The 17,481-nt window shown below is 39.2% G+C and overlaps 1 protein-coding gene across 2 annotated transcripts; it reads right to left on the bottom strand.

Annotated features, from left to right (window-relative positions):
* Window positions 1-10,028: 10,028 nt before the first annotated feature.
* adrb2a (adrenoceptor beta 2, surface a) lies at window positions 10,029-15,381 on the bottom strand. 2 transcript variants are annotated; one of them, XR_011917821.1, is made up of 3 exons: window positions 15,217-15,381; window positions 10,344-14,936; window positions 10,029-10,280 (listed from the first exon to the last, which is right to left on the bottom strand). XR_011917821.1 is itself a non-coding variant. In XM_072396049.1 (2 exons), exon 2 carries the CDS (start codon window positions 14,934-14,936, stop codon window positions 13,674-13,676), a length of 1,263 nt encoding a protein of 420 aa, XP_072252150.1. In that variant the 5' UTR covers window positions 15,217-15,381; the 3' UTR covers window positions 10,029-13,673. The 2 variants fall into 2 exon arrangements, 1 of the variants encoding a protein (XP_072252150.1); XM_072396049.1 differs by having other exon boundaries at window positions 10,029-14,936.
* Window positions 15,382-17,481: the final 2,100 nt, after the last annotated feature.

The raw sequence follows: 17,481 nt of genomic DNA, 5'->3' as shown, positions 1-17,481 counted from the left end.
AAGCTGAAAGTTAGATAGTGTGTTGTGAACAGCATGTTCATTCTAATATGCGCTTGGTATGTATGTTCAAAACACTTTCACAAATGAATATTGTTTGTTTATAGACTTAGAAAAAAAACGCAAAACACCTGGTTAGGATTTTGAAATGATCATGGTTAGGGCTAAAAGACATTATTTTTACAATGTGATTGTCGCCTTTGTAGAAGCCATATCAGCAATTCACATGTATTCACTCAGACAACCACTAGAGGCCGCGTATTCCTCTCAAGTAATTATACAGCAAGTCCTCCAACAGAAACAGTCATATGAGTTGTTTGTCCGTACCACTTAAAACGATCCGGAATGGCTTCCTGGAAAGTACCAACCTCTAAAAGTGGCAGAAGGGAAACATGACGAATATGGATACATCAGACAAGGCGTCATTCTCACTGGGCAGTCAGCCCTGGACCTTTGTGGGACTTATGACATCATGGTTTAGGCAATAACATTACTTGGTTAGGGTGAGAAAAACATCATGGTTGGTTCTACATTATTTTTACTACGCACCCATCACTGTCATGGACGCAGTTTTTCCAGTTGCTTTGGTTACATGTAAACACAACACTTTATAATAAAGTGCAAAATATGCTATCTTCTGAAGCCAACCCGAATGTGATTTCTTCTTCAGAAAGTGATATTTTGTTAAGAGTTACAAACCAAAACGGCTTTGGTTGGGTTAGAAAACTATCATGGTTAAGAAAAAAAAAAAGATGACTGTCATTTTTACTCTACACATGCAGTTTCTCTGCTGGCCATTAGGGATCATATATTCCTTGAACATAGCTATTGGCCTAATCTGCCTGCATGAGCAAACACAACATAAGCTTGTACTGGATAGGAGGAAAGCCTAATTTTTCCAAATGATTTCTTTTCTACTTCTAAATGTTTGAGTTTTCTTTCATTGCTTGTTTCAACCAGAGCATTTCAGTGGGATTTAAATCTGATGTTTGACTTGGCCATTCCACTGCCCACCATTTGTCATTTTTGAGCCAGTCATTGGTAGACAGGATGAAGTGCTCAGGATGCATCTCCTTGAAATGTTCCTTTATGGTTCAGTTTTCTAACAGATGCCATGACATTTTCTTACTGATGATGCAAACATCCTAATTGAATCAATGACAGCAAGCTACCCAGTTCCATGCCACAAAGCAACCGACTGACATTACCACCATTTTACACAGTCAGAAGGACGGCTCACTCTTGAGAAGCTTTACTTAGTTTGCTCAAAATATGTCTCATGCTGATTTGGCCAAAACACTAATACCTCTGTTCAAAGCACATTATTTTTGTATTTGCCCTTATGCTTGTATATAAACTATAGTTTTGTAGTTAGTTGTCTTTGCACAGAAAAACCTGGTGGATCAAACTTGTGGAGTCTCTTTCTGATTGTCGAAAATGACGCCGGCAGATGCAAGAATTACCAGATCATGTGATAAAAAGGATATTTTGAGACTTATATTTGAATCAACAGTCATCTACGCCACTTGTGACATTTATAACAGGAATGGATTCAGTTCAAATATTTTTCAATATCAATGCCAGACACTTTCTTGGAACTTTTTATTTATTGGCATGAAGACACACCACACATTTCACAGTATCTCTTCATGAAACTAGAGTTACATGGTTACACTGGAACATATTGATTTGGCACGTTCAACATCAGCCACAGGATGTAAGAAATTAGCTTTCTTTGCGGCACAGTTTAAGATATATTTATGTACAATAACTCCCATCCAGATTTGCTTTTCTGCCCTGTCCTTCCCCATCACATCCAAGACCAAGATAATAACTCTTATCTCTGGGTACATTTTGCTGTATTGTTGTAATAGACGAAGAAGTTCATCACATCCACCACATTTTATGAACACACACACTCACACTGTAAACCCACACACACATAGCATTATGATTTTTCAGTTTAACCCATCATGGGTCATTGGACAGTGCGTGCTGTCAGTGATATCACGGAAAGTTACTGCCTGAGGTCGACTGCTCCAGCTATGATGATCTCATAGCTACGCGAAATCTCCAATCTATCCACACTCTGCTGTAACCTCGGTGAGGCGAAGCTGGATAACTAGAGCAGTATGCGATGAAAGCTTGGTCAGCAGGACTTTGCTTTCTCTCTCTGCTTTTTACCTCATTTTGTTTTTGTTGGAACAGTCAGTGCCTGTACATCCACAGAGATAATTCACTGACAACATTTTGATCCAACTTGGATGTTTGTTATACAAGGAGTTTTAACTAAAATCTACTTCAGAAGCAGCCTAAAATGCCGTGGAAAATAAAATGCAATAATTTGTCTAATCTTTAAATTGAAGTTGAAAAAATTGCCTGTTGGAACATCTCACAACCTTACTGTGAAAGTGAAAGATCACTATTTTCTATCCATTTTCTGGTTCTTGGATCAGAGAAAATCCATTTTCTATATCTGCGTAATCTTATTCAGGATCATGGGGGCACTGGATCCTATCCCAGCTATCCCATAGGGCGCCAGTGAATCACAGGACCATCCCAGAGACAAACCACACTCACATAAACCCCTTAAGATCAATTTAGAATCACAAATTAACCCAATGTTAAACCCACGCACGCACAGGGAGAACATGTCAACTGCACACAGAAAGTCCCCACCCAAGGTTCTGTGAGGTGACAGTACTACAGCACTATGCAGCCCGAGAAAACACATTTTTTAATTTAACCGTACATGACGCTGTATCTTAAAAGATTCAGAGAAAGCTGTTCATGCAGGAAACAAGACCAAGAACTTGCAGTGACTGACTGGGATATTTGAACTCACAGACAGCCTTGCACAAAAATCAGAAAAATAAATTAATTCATTTAAAAAAACGGAAAGATTCTGAACGGAACGGAAATCCCTTAATGTGCCCAAGAAGACTTTTTTTATAAAAAAAACATTGCCAGTTAACAAAGGTCTTCATCGAAAGTTAAAAGTTTAAGTTAAAAGTTCACCATGCAAAGAAAAACATAATCAAGATCCAGAAACACTTCAGTTCAAAGGCTTCTAAGTCGCATCTATGACTGTATGGGGGTGCATTAATGCAGCCAGCATTTACAACTTGGAAGTTCTTTTCAGGTTTGGCATTGTCGTTTTCAGTGCTCTCCAAGCATTACAACAGCATGACTCTGCTGTCAAAAACTGTTGAGCGGCTGAAATTCAAGTCTGAGCGAGAACACGACAACAATTCCCTTTCAAAACTTCAGAATTCAGTCTACTTAGTTTCCTAATTCTTCCAGAGTGTAACAGAGGTAATGCAACACAGTAGTAAACATGTTCTTGTCCTCTTAAAACATGTTAACGGCATCAAAAGTAAAACGAAAGTGAATATCAAAACGAAGTAGAACGTGTCCAGTGATTTAATCAAGTAATGATTGCCTGCACAGGTCTGTTGGAACATCCATGTAACGGTAAGTATTTACTACTGACTTGATTCTGTTTTAAATACAATTCACAGCTTTCATCTGGTATACTTTGCTCCCCTGTTAGGTTGTGGCTGTTTTTTGCCACCAGACACTAACTATGAGCCCATGAGACCACACACATCTACATACACTTCTGTGTCACCACTGCTCACCCGCCTCACACAACAATCCATATCTGCAGCGCCATATTAGGCATCCAGCTGACAGGCATCTTTTTCTCACACAAGCATGTCTGGGAATTCTCTGAGGGAGAAGGCCGTGGTGTCAAAGGGATTAGGAGCAATCACTCAGAGTCCAGTGTTGAAGACGCCTGACAAGTCTGGCTGTGATGGGACAAACCTTTCCAACCATGTTAGTGCACTGCTATAAAGAAACAGTCACTCACCAATCTGTGTTTGTGTGTCTTTTGATTTAAATCCGGCGAGCTAACCACTTACACGACAAGATTAACAATTTTTTGCTGTAAGCCACTCGCTTAAACACATTTAACAGTGAACAATAGGCTAATATCGTGTCAGCGTGTTGTCATATAAATCTCGGCTGCAGAGCAGTCCTCCAAGTTGCAATAACAAAGAGGTGCATGGTTAATGTAAGTTTTCCATTTCACCAGTCCTGCTGATGATTGTGCTGTGGAACAGCGAGGCAGCTGGTTGATAAATGCTTTCCTCAGCCCTGCTGCTTGGATCACAACATTACCACACACTGTACTCGGCAAGCATTGCGCAAGACCCTGACTTGACTTGATAAAGCCGATGAAAGTGACTCTTTACAAAGCCATCAATGAACACAATTGTCAGCTATTAAGAATACAATACACTGGAGCTGGCTCAGAGTCAAATTGATGACTTGGAGACAAATTATGGCAGTTAGTTTGTCAGAAAATTGAGCCATTAGAAAGAAAGAAAAAGACAGAGCTTTGGCACAGTCAAAGTGGTATCATTACGCTGCATCCTCTTTGGCCCGTGTCAGTGTGCCAGCCATTAACAGCAGCAAGACAAAGCTGAAATAAAAGGCTTGTCACTTGAAATGAAGAACTAGAACACTCCCTACTGACTGTGGGCAGTTAACTTATTATATGTGACCACATGCACATCAATGTGAAAAAAAATGGTTTTTTGACCCTGTTAGTCACAGACAGAAAGCATTTTAACTGAAAACCACCAACAGATGTGTTCAGTTTGTAGCCACTTTCTTCTATGGGGCTCCTTATAAACAGTATATACAGAGCATTGAGAAGCAGAGCTATTCTCTTTTTATCTCACGGAGTGAAAATTCAGGACCCACTTGAATCTTATGGTCATTTACTGGGAGAGGAAAAGAAAGAGGAGGAGGAGAAACAAGATTCTCTTTGGTAATCAGTTATTTACAGAACACTGCCCAAGAAAGAAACACCTGGGTAAAGGAATTTGAATATTATGTAAATAAGTGACAGTCGGGCAGCGAGAGCTGACGGGAAAATGAAAATATAAACAAAACAGCAGCTACTAATTATTGTGCAGCTGTACTGATCTGGAGTTATGTAGATAAATTTGAGGACAGTAGGGCGTGTGTGAGAAACTACTCTCGATTCCTCTTGGAGAAGGTAGGGCAGATGGAATAGCTGAAGTAAAGAAAATAAAACCAGTTGAGCCACAGTCATGTGATCTAAATCTATTTCAGTGTAACTATCTGACTGATCCTGGCATAGTAATCCAATGCTAATATGGATTTCAATAACTGTAAAAACTGTATTAATAAAACCAAAATCAGCCAATGGCTGATCAGCCAGTCTAGGATTTTTACAGCAACACATCCCACCAAACTCTCTTATGCTTAAGGCTTTACAGAATGTTTAAACAGATATTAAAAACAAAATGATCCGGTCCTTACCAGGTCTAAAAATCAAAAATACATTCTCAGATTAAAAAGAGAACGACATAATACATTGTCTCATTTTCTATTTGTCAAAAAATTTAAGCCAAAATGCAGAAGCAGTGTGTGAAAAACAAAGTACACTGCATGGTTCAACAGCTTGGAGAGCCACCTTTATCTGCCATGATTTGAAGTCAATTTTCATTAGCAGTGTCTCACATGGTTTAGGGAAGCTGCTCAACATGACTGTTGAATGTACACAGAGGAGTTTCTGTATGACCCAATGACTGAAGGTGTCCAAGTCCTGTGTCAGTCCTGCCTCCCAAATCATCATACCTCCACCACTATGCCTGACAGTTGGTATGAGGTGTTTGTGTGGATATACAGGGTTTGGTTCTCCCCAAACAATTGCATGTTGAATTATGGTCAAACATATCTACTTTGGTCTTGTCTATCCAAGGGACATTGTTCTAGAAGTCTATAGCATTATCCATGTTGTTTTTAGAGAGAAGAGGCTTTCACTTGCAACCCTTGAAAACTTGTTTAGTCTTTTTCTAATTGAATTATGAGTTATGAACTTTAATATTTACCACACCAACTGGGGCCTGTAGAGTCTGAGATATTGTTTCTGTTTCTTTTATTTATAATTTTAAAAAATTTTCTTTAGTATTGCATAGTCTGACCTTGGGGGTGAACTTACTGGTATATCAACTCCTGGGAAGAATGAATTCTTTCAGACGTACTGTGTCAGTGTCTGGAGGAAATAAACACCTGGATGAGAGAGAATTTTCTACAATTAAATGAAGAAAAAACTCAGATAATTCTGTTTGGTAACAAAGAGAAGAGGGTCAGCATTGGTAAATACCTTGAAACTTGGGCCCTTACAATCACTGACCAAGTTCATATCCTTGGACTGTTGATAGACTCAGATCTGACTTTCAGTAGCCACATCAAAGCTGTCACCAAGGCAGCTTTTTACCAACTCAGAAACATCAACAGAATTAAAGGTTTTCTCTCCCAAAAAGACCAGGAGAAACTCATCCATGCATTCATCTCCAGTAGACTCCATTACTGTAATGGTCTTTTAACTGGACTTCCCAAAAAGAACATTAAACATCTGCAGCTCACTCAGAACGCAGCTGCTAGAGTTTTAACCAGCACTAAGAGATCTGAACACATCACACCAGTTTTAAAATCTTTGCACTGGCTTCCAGTCAGTCACAGAACAGATTTTAAAAGCCTACTGATGGTTTACAAATCCCAGAACTGTTTAGGCCCAGAATACATCTGTGATATGTTCAGAGAATATAAACCCAGCAGAGCTCTTAGATCCAAGGACTCAGGTCAGCTGGTCCAGTCCAGAATCCAGACTAAACATGGAGAAGCAGCATTTAGCTGTTATGCTGCAAACAAGTGGAACAAACTGCCAGTGGAGATTAAACTGTCACTAAATATAGACATTTTTAAATCCAAGTTAAAAACATTTCTTTCTATGCATATGTCTATGCATGAAATCTGCACAATATATTTTAACTTATCTAGACTGTTGCTTGTTTTTAATCATTTTAATTCATTTTAATTATTTTATTTGTTTCTTCCACTGTAATGCTTTTATTTTATGTAAAGCACTTTGAATTGTTTTGTACATGAAAAGTGCGATATAAATACACTTGACTTGACTTGTGAAAAATCTCTCACTGAAGAATGATAAACTTCCCAGATTGATGGGCAGCAACAACTGCTTCTCTGAGATCATTGCACATGTGTTTTCTCCTTGGCATTTGTGTTAACACAAACCTGAATGCTCCAGAGACGCAAACTTCCAAAACTTCTGCGTTTACACAGGTGCTCACACTTAATGATGATCAGTTAATCAAGTGTATTTCATTAGCAGCACCCGGCTGCTACTTACCACTTTCATTCCTGTGGAAGCAGTAAGGATTTACACAGTTTTTCAAACATTGCTCTCTGCATTTTGGCATAGTTTTATTAAATAAATGATTACATTGAATAAGACATCATGTGTTTTTCATCTGAGGTTGTATTTACCAAATTTTAAGACCTAATAAGAACCAGATGACTTTCCATTCTGTCCCAAAACATATAATATTAGAACTGAAAGAGGATGTATTTATTCTTTTTCACATGACTCCAAGTCAGATGCACCCATAGGCTAATTTCCTATCCAGCCTGTTTCTGGCAGACATTTGTTAAAAGGAGAATGGCGCAAATAAGAGACTCATGGATAAGAGACTCAGGCTGTAGCCAGGCCATGTCTGCAGAGGCCTGGCTCCATCACAGCGCGATGGCAGTACCTCGTTTCCTGCTGACAGAGAACAGGACCCCGGTGGAATGAGGGGAGAACTCTGTGTTTGCGTCAGTGGTGTTTGGTGCTCACGTGTAGTCAGGGTGGATTGCCATATGCTTTCTTTTAATGTTGATATGTTGAGCATGATGTTTTTGCCATGGATTACACTAGTGCGTTTGTTTCTGCTGTTTGAATTGAATTAACATGCCAAAAGTTTTGCATTTTACATGGGCAACATCAATAAAAACCCAAATGAGTCACATAAAAAGTAAACATGTGGCAAAATCGATCAGATCTTCAAAATCATAAACTTAGAATTAGAATCAAGGATTTCAGATTAAAGACAAATTACTAGAGATAGTTTAGAGAATGACAAGTGGATCCTGTCTCATTGATCCTCTGATATGTCATGCCTCTCAGCTGCCTCTCCTTCCTGGCCATGTCTCTCTGTCCCTACTCCTTCTCTGTGGTATGATTTCAGATGCAGTCCCGGTGTGCTGGTGGTCGGCTCCACCTGTCAGTCTAATCAATATTACAACTCATTATGACCTTCAGCCTTACCTTGCACTCTCTTTTTACATCTTGAACACTCACTTTGAAAAAAAAGTGGGGAAAAAAAAGCTTGGAAAAGAATGAACGAAAAGGGTAACAGTTTTGATGGGATATACTTACTTTTCATCTGTTGTATGGCTGTAGATGGGAACCAAATGTACTTTGGTGCAGTTTGGTGCATCATAGGGGGACGGGCTGATTTGAAATGTGTGCAAATAGATCCACACACTTACATATGCTCAAAAGGGCCTTGGGAGGGAAAATACTCCAGACATCGTGGTGCCTTGGTCACAATCCTGCCAGACGTTGTTACATGCTCACACCCTATAAGCAGTATGTAACTGCCATGATATGCATATCTCAGAAAATAGTCATGTTGTTTTGAAACAGACCCCTTATTTTCCTTTTCAGAGTATTTTCCCTCTAAATTTTTTTGCTATGACTCAGACAGCTTTTTAGGTGTAAAAAGTGTTTTTATTTCACTTTTAATGATTCAGGTCTGTGCACCCTGATTGATAGGTATTACCATGCATGGACTTACTTGAAGGCCTGTTCAGAATGTTGGCAAAACGTATGGTATAACTTATTAAAGTTTTCCTTGTTAGTGCTGAAAATTGTCTACCAAGCTCCACAGAGCACATGTCTGGTCTCACAGTCTTATATGTGGATTTATCAGTCTAAACCCCTGAAAGACACAGAGCATCCAATATGGCTTATACTGAGATTGCATTGTCATGCCTCTGTGAGAGACTTTTGTTTCTTAAGATTAGATGAGAGAGGTGCACAAAAGATGCCCCTGTGATGCCACTATGAGATTTAACAGGGTGGAGACATCAACAGTGCTGTGAAAAATTGATTCTGCACAGTCTATATATATTTGGAGCACTCAAGTATTTCATGGACCACAGCGTGTTCTTCTCTTTAATCAAAAAAATGTTAAGTCTTGTCTCCTTTAATTTCTCTTCCACTCACTTTTTTTTTATCCATGTAAGACAGTTTAAACTGATCTTTTGGAATTTTAAACAATGAGACACAAATAGACTTCAATATTTAGTTAACAGCAGCCAGAGATTTGTTACTGTAAAAATCCTAGATTGGCTGATCAGCCGTTGGCGGATTCTGGTTATTCTAATCCAAATTAGCATTTAATTACTATGCCAAGATCAGTCAGATATACTGAAAGATAGTTAGATCAAAGTATGCCAAACAAATAAAAAAAAAAAAAAAAAATCACTGCTTGTTGCAAGTCTCAGGCCTCTAAATTTCCAGAAACCTTTTTTCACTGTTGTGAATTTATGTGTATAACCTATAAGAAGATGTTAAGGACAAATAAAGATATGTACATTACAGTACGGACACTGATGAAACAGATGGCTTCACTTTGAAACTTCTGTCACATGAAGAGAAAATGAGTGCTGCAGATGGTGTTTTCATCATCCAGTACTGGCTCTTCGTTGTGAGATATGTGATCTTATTTAGAAAACTCAGTTGGTGAAGTATGTTGTTTGGTTCATAGTTTTCTTTCAAACTTCAATTCCAATCATGATGAGCATTGTGCTTGAAAGACATGAAAAATTATTTTCGCTCCAACTAAGAGCCAGTTACTGAAAAGCGTTTATGTCTTCCTCTCCTTTCTATCGATCAGAGCTAGGTATGCTGAATAATCTTGGAGCACTGAGCAGACCTGTAGTTTTATAAGGCGAGTGGAAACATTTTCATTGTATCCTGATCTCCTTCCTGCATCGTTCCATCTGGATCTCACGCTGATGGCTTTCCCATACTGAAATAACTCAACTGCTCTCGTTAACCCTAGAGAGACGGAAACTACAACTCATACATTGAGCAATTTAATGACAGTAAAAGACGCATTAAACTTACATGCAACATGTACATAATTTATTTCAATGGAAATGTTACACATCACACACACTTGCTTTTTATTCAATAAATACCACGAGGCATCACATATTATAAACAGGTTTCAAGACCTTAACAAACAGTGACAAGAACTTGTGCGAAAATAGCAAACATTTAGTAAACATTAAGCTGAGTTGTGATGTTCTTTACCACAGAAAAAGTTCACCTATGACAGGTTTGCTCTTCATGTGACGGCTGGAGCAATATTTAGCTTTTCTGGTAAATTCACATTTACGTACGTTAATTTCCGTGAATAGTCTGCCTAGATAAACGTCTGTGCTGACATGCTGCAGCAATCCTCTCACGTGACTCTTTGTTTCCAGATGCAGACAGGAAAGAGAGCTTCCACAAAAATATTATGGTGCAGGAAAAGGATTCTATGTGTTGACAGTTCATGAATTCAAATGTTTTTTCAGATGTTTAAAAGTGAGTGTTTCATGAAAGTGCTATACAGCTGTTTATGGTTAGTGAATGACTTCATCTAAGTTACGTGAGGTTTCTTGTGGGACGAAGTGACTTTTATTCATTAGAAACAGTAGTGAAAGAGGGAGGATAGCTTTGGCACAATCCCACCAAAACTTGGATCACATTATGGTGTGTCAGGCCATGTCATACGCTGTATTCTACTATGTTGAGATATGTGTGATATGTGCATGCCACATTGTAATATAACCTCTAAGATTTCTCTGTACTGTAACCCATAATCTCCTCGTCAAAGAACATTTTGTTTAAGTCGTGTTGGTGTAAGTAAAGCAGTGGGTAAAGCGGGTAATCTGGGACCAGACATGGTGGTTGAACTGAATGTGCATCATAGGCAAGATATAAAACAGCAGTTGTGCTTGGAATGTTGTAATGTCAGCTCATCATTCAAGACTTGTTACACATAACAGTGTTGTGTCATCTAGCATTGAGGATTTGAAGGCATGAATTACAGTCCTTATTATACAGGAATATTGACAAAACAGTAACCATTTATAACTTGAGACAGCTGAGGTGCAAGGAGAGGCCACTGCCAGGAGAGAGCAGTGTGGATGTATAGATCACAACCTGTTCGCTTGGCGAAAAAGGGTCACTTTGAAAGAAAGTGGCACAGAAGTCTACTAACACAACACCACAAATAGATAGCAGACATGCAAACAGTCACTTGCACAGTGCTTTGAGAATTACACAGATAAAGATTTCAGTAATCAGTAATTTAGTGCCAGTTCATCAGTTAATTGAGCGAATACATACAACATATCAAAAACTTGGTCAGGTTTCTTTAACAGATTTGTGCTTTCAGCATGCTGTACAGCGAGAATGTTTGAAAAAGAACAGGCTAAGAACATTTCTTATGACATTCAACCCCTGCATTTACTTTTCTGTAAATCCGCAAAAAGAAAAACAGAAATAGATCAACATGCTGGAAAGCTTGTTTTTCACATGGCAAACATTGACGCATGATGACACCGTATTTACGTCTGTTCCTAAGGTCTGTGATAACAGCACTGACCAAAGCTTGCTATGTAGTACATTTTGTCTGAAGGAACAAAGTTCACAGTTTTAACGGTGTCAGCTGATCCAATTCCATACAGAGGCAATGCTACATGCACCAAAACATACGTCACTAGCACCAATATAGACTGGCAGAGAATCCCTGGTTCCCCTCCCACCTTCAGAGGCTACATTTAGCGTGCTGTCACTTTGATCAGATCATACCAGAGACTGCCAAACTAACTGGGGAAAGGGGTTACTCTAGAGCTACACCTCCATTACCTCTCTTCAGCCTAATGATCTTGCAAACAATTTAGTGTAAGGAAAAGGGAGAAACTTCCTCAATTAAAACCATCCACGCAAAGTGCCCATTGTCCATTAAAGCCTCCCTAAGTCAAGGAGAAAAAGAAAAATTCCCAGGAGCCTGCAATCCTAAAATAGGTTATAAGAAACAAAGTCTCATTTCAGGTTGGACCTTTGGATTTCATCGCAGCCTGTAAATTGGAAACACGATACTTTCACTAATCTATCTAATCTATTTCTGTGTAGTTTTTAGGGGGGAGTTATCTGATTCTCCAGCTAAACAGCACAGATAATGTATTTATTCATGTTTATTGGGACTGGGCTCAGCTGGATTGAGGCGTTTCCTGGAGACTGCACATCAAGAAGCGTTTAAAGAAGACTGACCGAAACTGACTGAAACAAGTGGAACAGCTGAGGCACTGTTATGTGGATTCCCAAGTGTTTTATCCAAATGTTATACTTTCAGAAAGACAGAGACATCCGTATACACTGAGGAGAGTCTGGGAAATGTAAGAGAGCGGTGAGAAAGGTGCACTTTTCAGGAAGTGTCACTGTGTTTTGCCTTCTCTTTGTTGGCCTGTAGTCGCCATCACCACATCTCGGCCCTGGAACTTTATCACTTAGCCATGTTGACGCCCTGCTTCTTATTATGTGTGGTTTGTACCCTTGCACTATGAGGAAATAACTTCTCTGGTTGCAGTAAACACTGTTCATACTGAAACACAGCAACCACAAATTCAATAAACAAACAGGGCTTGTGCAAGCTTGTGTTCAATTGCTACTGTTGCATAGAAGGAACACAAAAGACTAACAGTTTTTGCAACACTTATGTAACAGCTATAAAATGTACCAAATAGTGGTTTGTATGTGACACTCTTGAGCTATTTTACAAATAAGTTACAAATAAGTTTTTTAGTTTTATCATAATATTAACAAAGGAGAGCCACAGACATTTTTTTCAGCTCAACAATGAGATCTAGATTACATATCTCTGGTGCTTTCTGCTGACAACAGAAACTCAACTGTAACAGTCCGTTAAACACCAAAGCAGACAGCAGGGAGAGGTGAGAGACAGGTTTTAACTCATGTGTGGCAATCTTTAACACTCCTGCAATCAAACAAAAATCAAGACTGAAAGATGCCAGATTTTAATCTCATCTGATTTGGAATGTATCTTTTGACGCAAAACACCAAAGAGGTATGACCCTTCTGATGCAAATAAGTTGCTTGATTACATGTAAAGTAAGTGCGCTCAACTCAAACATACAGCTTCCAATAACATTTACTTTTGAGACTAAAAAAGCATTGTTTATGCTAACGAAAAGTGTGTGATCCCTCCCCAAGAGTTTGGGGATAAAATCATACCCAGAAGATCCAGCTGAAGCAATTACAACATCCACAAACAACTTAGTCAGGTAAATAAACAGCTGAGACATTGCCCTCGTTTAACTTCAGTGGGCAGAATGTGAAAAACAGTGAGTTAAGATAGAAATATTCAAAAACTGTGATGAGGTAGATGTAAAGTCACTATGATCAATGTAAAAAAAAAGATGATAACAAAAAATATGAACATTACATACTTACTGTATTAGTTTACTGTATACAAAGAAAAATGAAACACTTTCCTCAGCGGAACATGCTGATTGCAGTTCGGCAGTCAGCGGAGACTCTGCCAGTCAAAGGGACTGGCCTCACCTTCATCAGTCAGTTAGGAGATCAGTTTATAATAGCAGTGTAAACACATCTGGATTTCCCTGTTGACTGGTGTCTCACAGTTCCAAGTTTACAGTGCAGTTGTTACAGTCGATAGGCCTTTGTTGCAGTTGCCATTTGGGTCCATTGCTTTGTCCTCAGCACTGCAGACCCCCACCTCCTTCCCAAGACACCCTTCATTGGTGTTGCTGTCCTCTGCGCTGCCCTTACTCCTCCCTTGCTGCTCACTCTGCCAGCTGTGCCTGCTGTAAATGTACTCGCCCCCACTTCCCGGGTTACTGAGGCGGTTCCCCTTCATGCTGAGGATTTCCTTGAAGGCGTACCTGAATTCAGGACTCCGGCAGTAAATTAGTGGGTTGAAGGCAGAGTTTGAATAACCTATCCAGTTGAGTATCCTAAAGACCTGCAGGTTTTTTACCTTCCATATGGCCACCACCACGTTGAGCAGAAAGAAGGGCAGCCAGCATAGAGTAAAGATCCCCATGATGATACCCAGAGTCTTCAGGGCTTTGTGTTCCCTAAGGCAAAACTTAACTTTTTTTTGGCCGCGCCCATTGTTGGATTCCAGTGATTTAAAATCACTGTTGTCACTATTATGAAAGCGCCCAACACTTTGGTCAATCTTTTTTAGTTGCAGCTTTGCTTCCTGGAAAACCCGACAATAGACAAAAATCATAATGATCAGAGGGATGTAGAAAGAGATGATAGAGGAGGTGATGCCGTAAGCCATGTTGGTGTCAAACTCGCAGCAGCTACTGTTATCGATCATTTGCTGATCCGTTGCGTCACGTGATGTCCACCACTTCATGTGGATGGGCAGGTAAGATGTCAAGGCAGCAATCACCCAGACCAGCACAACCACAATTCGAGCTTTGCACTTCGTCAACATTGACTGGTAGCGGAATGGTGACGTAATGGCCAAGTATCGATCTATGGCTATGACACACAGGGTCTCAATGCTTGCAGTCACACAAAGCACATCAGTCGCAGTCCAGAACTCACACCAGAAACTACCAAAGTGCCAGGACCCTAAGATAATGTAACAGGCGCCGAAAGGAACCACGATGAGACCCATGACCAGGTCTGCACATGCCAGGGATGTGATGAAACAGTTGGTGACATTTTGGAGACGCTGAAAGCGGGCAATTGCTGTTATGACCAGGATGTTGCCAAAGACAATGCACAAAACCAGTATAGACATGACCATGCCCATTAGGATCATGATTTTGTCACTGTAATCTCTTTCATTCTTGCATGGCGAAGATGAGTTGATCATATCTGCTCTCAGCGAGGTGCTCACATTGAGGTATGCTGGAGGAGTTGTACATTCCATCTAATAAAAACCACAGACACACACACACACAATTGCACACGCATAAGCACATAGACGCAAAGAGGTCAGTATCACATTTTAAATGTAAAATGACATAATATGAACAAAAGGGGGTAAAAAAACAACTGTAACAAAAGCTTTAAATATATGCATTTAAAGGGAGTATTAAGAGAAGAAAAATAATTACAGCCCCAACACAAGATAAACTATCTAACAATATTCTGCTTCAGCAAGCTGTGAAAATAAGTTGAACAAACCAGACAAAAACAGAAGTACAAACCTCAACAGGTAGTTGTGTTTCCTGCCTCCCATACACAAAAAAAAGGTCAGTGCTCAGATAGTTCCTGCAAAACTAGTATCACATGCCCATTCCACTTTCTGTTTGTGTTGATCTCCGTGTGGCACACTCCTCAGTCTTTCAGTTGAGCAGTGTTTCCTCTAATGTGTCTCCTAGGCTATTTGTCAGAGCCCTTATAACGTGCTGTGGTGACATCATGGTGAGCACTCAGCCAATCAGAGAGCCAGCCTGCTGTGGGTGCTGAGAGCTCTTAGGAGTTTGAACACATTGTCCCTGCAGTTGCTATTGCAGGGCTGCATGAGACAAAAGCTGCTCATACAAGCAAAAACTGGTAATTAGCATATTTTTGAATTTTGTAAATTAGTTCCACATTGTAAAGTGTTTGTAAAGTCAAAGTCAGAAAAAAAAGTCAGCCCTTTCAGTTTTTTAACATAAGGTTGGACTCAAGTAATCCTTTTTGGCAAGAAAAAGTAATGGATCTATTTATGATTTATTGGGTGGATAGAGAGTTACCACGCTTTTTGTCCTGACAAATCCTTGGAGTGCTGCTTTTTGTTATTATTTTTTTACTAGTGTAAGACAAAACAAGTAATGCAGCAAACAATAAAAACAAGATTGTGTCCTTACCAATATGGTAGTATTCATTTATATATATATATATATATATATATATATTTTTTTTTTTTTTATGTAATGCTAAGGATAAACATGTAAAGGTTAAACTATCGAAAATTTTCTCCTATATCTGGTATGGATAACCCTGTAAAGTGACATCTTTCCCCTGCAAATCTGAACGTCTCCCTGAATCACATTTTCAGACATATGAGTGTTAAAACTAAATGGCAGGCTTGTGTTTTTTAATTGGTGGTAGCTTTAGACATCCAAATATATGCTCTCAAGCACAGAAAAAAATTTTTTTATATAATATGTCCACTTGAAAAATAGTAATGTGATAAAACACCTCCTTAAGGCATATGAAAATTAAAGCTATGAACTGAATTGCTACACCTTAAAAACGTTTTTCATCAGTTCTCTTTCAGGATATCTTGGGTGGCATAGAATTTATAGCTCAATACACAGAAAGTCATTTTAAAACGTAAGCTCTCAGTGTAAAAGCACAGGAAATTATTATACAATGATGATAAGAAGAAAGGCTATTTAATGTTTCAGATCGTTTATTAAAATCATCATGTTGCCCAAAGTAGTTCTAGGTTGCAGGGAAGTAGATCATAGTTGAATTTGGACAATAATTTTACTTACATGCACATTACATAGATGGTAACTTTCATTGTAAGGTTACTTGGGTCATCTTCAAAGTCTAACAAAAGTAAAAAAGGAGTTTGCGAGTTCTCCCCATGTATGCGTGGGGTCTCTGCAGGTACTGCGGCTTCCTCCCAACGTCCAAAAACATAAATGTTAGGTCAATTCAGGGATGTCCAAAGTCGGTCCTCAAGGGCCGCTGTTTTAGATGTTTTCCTGTTTCAACACACCTGAGTCAGATCAATGCGTAATTAGCATGCTTGTGGAGAACTTAACAATCTTTTGAAGAGATCCATTTCATTTGTTTGTCTCGTTTGTCTCTGTGTGGCCCCGTGGTGGACTGGCGTTCTATCCAGGGTGTACCCCGCCTCCCGCCCAATGACAGCTGGGATAGGCTCCAGCCCCCACCTGCGACCCTAAATTGGATTAAGCGGGTATGGAAAATGGATGGATGGATGGATTTATATTATGTTAAATTAAAAGCCAAGAGAGGATGAAAAAGTTAGGGATGGACAGAGACACAACATTGTGTTACCATAGTAACATATACAGTCCCCTTCCTACCACTGAGCAGGGAAAGAAGAATAGACTTTGCAGCAGAACAACTGAAGGAATAACATGGATTACTCTAAGCACCATGCAATGCTATAGGTCAGAATAGATTGGTGGGTCTAGCAGTAATTGTCATCAAAAAGAACAGAGGAGAGACTGTGAGGGATACAGCATTTGAATCTTTCTTTAACAGGATATATAGAATCATTCTGAGCACCACAAAATCGAGACAAGTTGCTGTTAATCAAGTGTATAATGGAATAAATTATAAATTATAAACATTTCATGGATACAAATAGATATACATACACATTAAGTGGTATATCAATTTATTTCAGCAAAGAAAACATTTAAACAGAAAATAAGTACTCCAGAGCTGTGCAACTTGCATATGCAACCTCCAGCAAAAACTCACAAATATCACAACTTCCAATT

The sequence above is a fragment of the Leuresthes tenuis genome, unplaced genomic scaffold (assembly GCF_036924035.1).
Source record: "Leuresthes tenuis unplaced genomic scaffold, fLeuTen1.0.hap1 SCAF_11, whole genome shotgun sequence".
Classification (NCBI taxonomy): domain Eukaryota; kingdom Metazoa; phylum Chordata; class Actinopteri; order Atheriniformes; family Atherinopsidae; genus Leuresthes; species Leuresthes tenuis.
Note: the sequence above shows the minus strand (reverse complement) of the source record. Positions and strands in the feature narration are given on the sequence as shown.

Bases quoted from the DNA above. Each gene is read 5' to 3' on its own strand.
- adrb2a (XM_072396049.1), bottom strand. From the start codon at position 14,936: ATGGAATGTACAACTCCTCCAGCATACCTCAATGTGAGCACCTCGCTG.